The sequence below is a fragment of the Chironomus tepperi genome, unplaced genomic scaffold (genome assembly GCF_022539635.2).
Source record: "Chironomus tepperi strain 1889 unplaced genomic scaffold, CSIRO-AGI_Ctep_v1 contig_422, whole genome shotgun sequence".
Taxonomy (NCBI): Eukaryota; Metazoa; Arthropoda; class Insecta; order Diptera; family Chironomidae; genus Chironomus; species Chironomus tepperi.
The window spans coordinates 513,399-519,372 of record NW_027226544.1 but is presented as its reverse complement, the minus strand read 5'-3'; the positions used below and the strand labels follow the sequence as shown (position 1 = coordinate 519,372).

The window sequence follows — 5,974 nt, the reverse complement described above, 5'->3', positions numbered from 1 at the left end:
TGGTAATCGATGAGAAGGGATTGCAATACAATGGATAAAGGAGTTGTTGGCAGAAGCGTATTCAGGGAGGTTTTGAGAGGCTCCTACTTAGCTCTTTAATCTACTAAGGACTTTCATGACAAAATCATGAAAATAATGCAAAAATCCAAATCGACCATAACATCTTTACGATCCATACAAACCCAATTCATCCATTTTCTCAATACTGTATTCTAAAGGTAATCTAGGAGCTCTTGTTTCTATTTTTCCCACTATACTTCAAATTCCTCACCCTTTTCTCAATCTAACGTTTCCCCAGAGTTCAATTTCATCTTGTTCTCGTCCACCTCCTTCTACAATACAATGTTCATCATATTGCTACACATCATCGGATGGCGGACAACTCAGGTGGAAAATGACAAAAAAATGAGACAAAAATGTGAAGAAAGTGACCAACATTGTCACCTGAGTTGTCTGTCCTCTGCACCACTCTGTCTGAATCAAAGCTAGAGATCAACTCGGATTTTGCATGACGACTTCATATAAAGATCGAGTCAACTTCGAGCTCTGATCTGACCATAGTGGAATATACAAGCGATTCTGTCAAAGCTAGAGTTAAATCCACTCTTAATCGCCCTCTTTACTGCTGAAGATAACAAATTACTGCTCATATTGCAAAATTATGATTGGAAAAAAGTGAACAACCTTTTCATGAGTTCATTAACCTTATGCGTCATTTAAAAATACAAATTTTCGACTAGCCATCAAGTGGACGTAACAAAAGGAATAAAGAAAATGCAAAACAAAATGTACAAACTATATAAATTTTAATTTTCAGTTCCTTCATGAATTAGAACAATCACAAAAATCTTAAATTTACAAACTAGTATCTTCAATCTGTCTTAATTCATCTAATTTGTTAAGAAGCAGCTTCTTCAAATTTCTGTTTCTCTCTATTTGAGCCTCTAGTTGCTTAATGGTTTCGTATTCTATTTGTGCCTCTATTTTGCTTAAATCTTCACCTTCCAATTTGTCTTCAAATGATGATTCATCCTCTTGTTCGATGTTTTTGGTCAAATTCAACTGATCATCTTCATCGACAGCTTCACATTCTGTTAAAGACGATTGATCCTCTTTAGCAGTTGATATTAAATTTAATTTAACTTCTAAACTATCCATTTTAGCGACTAATTTTGCCTTTAATGAATTAAATGCTGAAATGTATTGCTTTTTATACTAGATCAGAAGTGTAACTGATTCATTGTACATAGATGAGTCATTCATTTGAGCGTAAATGTGATGAATAATTTGAATCTTTGTGAATAATATTTTTATTTACTCTGCTTATTATTGTGTATTTATTAAAAGATTCTGACTCTACTCGATGAAATGAAATTTCCGAGTTAGTCAGGATAGTATTAATGGGTTCATGGTCATGTTTGAGATGAGTAGCAATAATGTTTAAGATTTTCTTCTGATGGACATGGACTTAGCTTAGCATGGTCTTACTCAGGGGATTCCTCTTCTTCTCCAAAATTCTTCCACACTCAAAATGTATGGATACACCCCTGGAGCTGAGTACGCTTTCTCGAAATCCCGGTCCCGATAAATTTTCGGAATTTTCAATCCCGATCTTTTGAACTTTTGAAATTTTCAAGATCCCGGTCCTGATAGCGAGAAAGCATAGAGCTAAGTACTTCAACAAAACAATTATTAACATATAATCCAGTGATGCTCAAACAGCTCCACGATGGACTTGATTACATTTCTCAAACTTTTTCGAACAAGACGCAGTGTCTGTCGTGATGTCGTTATGTCTACTGTTTACTAATTTAGTGTTTATTCATACTTTCCGCGACACACCTGGAGGTTTAAAATACACAAGTGTGTCACCAATCGTAGTTTGGGAAGCGCTGCATTAAGGTGACGCTGTTATTTCGACAAATATTGAATTAAGTATACATTAACGACGTTAAGGTTTAATTAGTCTAAGTCGAATAGCATTGGAACCTACACCTGGGAAAAGGAAATGAAAAAATTTAAGCAGGGACATAACCAGGGAGAGGAGCACTAGGGGACTATAGCTCCTTAATTTTTTATCCAACTCAGTGCCAAATTGACTACGCCCCTGATTTAAAGAATACTAATTGCTGATTCACATCACTTATTAATGAACCCCTTAATTTTGACTTTTTTTACATCAACTGACAAGAACTATCCGGAACTGAACTTAAATTATTGAGTTTCTTCACAAAAATATTCCTCGAATCATTAGTGCTGTTTATCTCCATTTCTACTGCTTTAGTGATTTTATTCTCTCTTTCTACTGTTGATTTAAAAGCCTTTTGCTTCTGTTCCCTCTCTTTAGCATCCAATTCGTTCTTTAATTTTATTAGGTCTTGTAATCTTCTCTCGGCATTGCTTAAATTTGTAGAATTTGGAATTTTTGAGTCTTTTGATTTTTCCATTGCTTATAATATGCTTGATTAACTGAATTGTGTATGACTTTTGATTAATAGACAATAAAATTTTATTTGCATGTAGTTTACTGAACCTTAGTCATATCATTGACTCACTGACTCAATAGTGATTAAGCGTTAAATTTCCTACACAACAAGCTCCCATAAAAATCACAATAATTCATAACAAAGATTAAAATAGGAAAATTTTCAACTTTACCCACTCCCCATGCCTCTCATACTAACAGTGTAGCATTAAATATTGAGACTCATCAGCATTAATCATCACTCGTACGCACTTAAGTGCTAAACATTTTATTAAGTATTTCTAAAGACCTGAGTCATTTAAAAAGAGTCATAAGCGATAAGGTAATGGTATCCCTAAATGTGATGATAAAATTAATTTTCATTCTTCTAGTTCAGTGCTGTTCAAACTGTGTTCTAAGGCACAGTTTTTGCTAATAAAGACAGAAAAAGTATTGATCTCGAGTGGACCTCGAATCTACGTCCTATGATTTCTGGTCGCATGCTCCTATCACTAAACTTTTGAGGGTTATTTGGATATACGGCATATTACTTACTTACTTCCTTAGCGAAGGCGCACGAGGGTATTTTGCCGCATTTAAAGTTGATCAAATGCTGGATTTGTCTTTAAGTAATTTCTGACAGTTTCTAATGGGCAGGCAAAGTGCCATAAATAAATTATACACCTTCCGTACCTCTCTTACTACTGCACTCTCAATGATATGCCATTGAAGTCATGTCTAAGCTGCATGCCGTGTTCAATTTCAGTCGTAGCATACAACTGAGATGTGCCGTGTCACATAAAAGATTACCCACCCCTGTTCTAGCCTCTAATATTAATAATATGACGAGCACTCACAGAACTTGTTAATGTGTCGAGATTTCCTCAAAATGCGTGATGACAATTTTATGTTTTTTTTTTTCCTCTTCTTCTTTACTTCCCCCAAGTGCTGATAATGTTTGTGTGTTTTCTTATTTATTCTTATTAAAAGTTGTGTCGGATATGTGGGAAGATGAGGATGAAGAAAGATTAATGGAAGGAAATTTATCGTGATTTTTTGCAATTGAGGATGAAAACAAACTAAATTAGAGCTGATAAAATATTTTAAAATTCATTTTAAATTCTTAATTGGATCATTAAGGTCGATTAGGAAGTTTGTTGATTTGTCGTTGCAAATCGTCAATAGATGATGTCATATATTGCTGCATTTCTAATTTTTCTTTTCATATGGCTTGAATTTCCGATTGTAACTCTTCTGTAAGTAAGCTTAGACATTTGAAAAGTCTCATCAAATTCCTTAAATTGTTGCTCAGATCTTCAAACTCTGTAGTCTAAAAGCAGAATAATACAGTCTGGTTATGAAGTTGCTGTTGCTTCTTAATAAGCAAGCATGTAAAAATTTAAACAAAAAATAAAAAAAAGGCCGATTTTACGACTGGGAGAATTGAAATCTGAGCCCGAGTGACACATACAAGAAGACGAGTCCAAACGGATACAAAAAGGACTTTGAAGTTGGTGTGGCTCCTAAAAATAGAAAAAAAGAACTTTAAATATTTAGATCACTGAGATTCATAGCTGACCTGAGGTGTTTAACGGTTAATGATTGTTTTACGGGTGAGGGTGAGTCAGATCTCTGAATTCATAAGATTTACAATTCGTAGTGGGATCAGAACCACTGATTTGATGACGCTATTGCCAGCTTATTACCATTTACGTACTAAAGTAGACTGTGAGCCGCGTTTATACTGCACATGATTCGAAAAATGACAAGTTTCCCGTCGAGTCACGAAACCAAGAACTCATGTTCTTTATTGCAACAAACAATGCAGCTTCAAAGATCCAGAACTGTATCAATAACGACAACGCAACACAAAAGTCAAATAAGTCATGCTTACCATTAACTAATCTCCTGTAATTTTCAAAACAAATCCTCATTGTTGCCCTCAAAGTCTCTCTGGATGGTTTGTTATCCGACATCCAGTCATTAGCACATACATTACTCATCATATCCAATGTACCAACATCTGTATTATCCATAAATTTTTCATCAAATGCATCAATTTGATTGGCATGAAAATCAACAGAATTGAGTCTTGGAAGTGGTCCGAAAGAGCTTGAATGAATCACTGTTAAATTCATATGAAAGGCTGTAAGTAGCCACATATTCTTTAATGGCGCGAAAATACCCTCGGGAAAGTCATCAATTGAATTTTCGTAAATCCAAAGAATTTGCAGGTTTTCTAAGGTTTCGAACCAACTGCTTCTAAGTTTGGTAATGCGAGTTTTTGCCAAATTGAGCGTTTCTAGGCTCGTCAATGACTTAAATGTGTTATCAGCAAAATCAGAGATGTTGTTTCCGGTCAATGATAACCGAATCAATTGATGTAGATGAACAAAAGTATTTTCAGGCACTTCAATAAGCTGGTTATGGGAAAAATGCAATATTCGAAGTTCGCGATTATTAAAAAATGCATCTTCATTAATGTGGCTGATTCTATTGCTATCTAGAAACAAGACTTCAAGTATCGTGCATCTCTTGAACGAACCAGCATCAATCCTTTGAATTTCTGCTCGTGTAAAGTCTATTGTAACTACATTAGTGAATGTTAGACAAATTATTGATGGAAAATTCAACGTATTTCTCGTAGATCCAAAAATTTCAATTCTTATGACATCACTGCTTGACATATTCTCTAAATGTGTTCCATTCACTTCCCTAAAATTGTTTAATCCACTTGGATTGTAAATTTCCATCCTGCAAGTGTACTCGTTGTTTGTGCTTATCAAATAGTTGCACGTGATGCTAGGTTGTTGACCCAGGACACGAAAAATGTTCATTAATAAAATTAAAAATAAATATTTCATTTTTCAAACAGCACGCGATTAATAATAACTTGAAACTGAATGCTGCTTGTATTGTACTGGACACTTTTATGAAGCTATTCTTATCATAAATAATATTAAAAATATCTTATGATGATATCGAGTGAAAAATAAGTCAAACATCTTACTCATTCTACGTATTTGGACTTAATCTAGCATTAAAAATGCTTTAGGAGATACCATTAACTATCTCAGTCCAAAAAGCGTCATTGGAAGTAAAAACAAAACTTAAGCTTAAGATAAGGACAAGCAACAATTTCACGTGTGATGAAAATTATCGAACGACAGCTATGATTCGCAAATAAGTAATGTCTTATCATTAGGAGTCGTTTACTTATTAGGTATCGCACTTTTTTAAAAGGGTGGTGGGTGGACGGTGTTTGAGATTTTTTTATCGGGTTCTGATCACATTATAAACTGTAGGTTTACTAAGAAACAATTATTAAACTCGAATTGCTTAGCACAATCTCAATTTAAATGATTTAAAAAGCTAACGGTTCTTTTTTAAATTAGGTTTGCATTAGACTGAACTGTTGTATCCAAAAATTCCATATTAAAAATGAGCAGTTTCTTTTTCTTTTAATTTATTGAGTCTTAATAAATTTTGAAATTATAATGAAACGATAAT

At 34.0% G+C, this 5,974-nt stretch overlaps 1 protein-coding gene across 2 annotated transcripts; it reads right to left on the bottom strand.

The window, feature by feature from the left end:
- Window positions 1–789: 789 nt before the first annotated feature.
- LOC139097444 (carboxypeptidase N subunit 2-like) lies at window positions 790–5,331 on the bottom strand. Of its 2 annotated transcripts, none has more exons than XM_070649273.1 (2): window positions 4,359–5,331; window positions 790–4,292 (listed from the first exon to the last, which is right to left on the bottom strand). In XM_070649273.1, exons 1-2 carry the CDS (start codon window positions 5,326–5,328, stop codon window positions 4,204–4,206), a joined length of 1,059 nt encoding a protein of 352 aa, XP_070505374.1. In that variant the 5' UTR covers window positions 5,329–5,331; the 3' UTR covers window positions 790–4,203. The 2 variants fall into 2 exon arrangements, with proteins under 2 accessions (XP_070505374.1, XP_070505373.1); XM_070649272.1 differs by having other exon boundaries at window positions 790–3,987.
- Window positions 5,332–5,974: the final 643 nt, after the last annotated feature.

Excerpts from the sequence above, each read along its gene's own strand:
- LOC139097444 (XM_070649272.1), bottom strand. The coding sequence starts at position 5,328 with ATGAAATATTTATTTTTAATTTTATTAATGAACATTTTTCGTGTCCTG. Across the intron at positions 3,988-4,358 it reads TTACAGGAGATTAGTTAATG|GAGCCACACCAACTTCAAAG; the intron begins GTAAGCATGACT and ends TTCTATTTTTAG.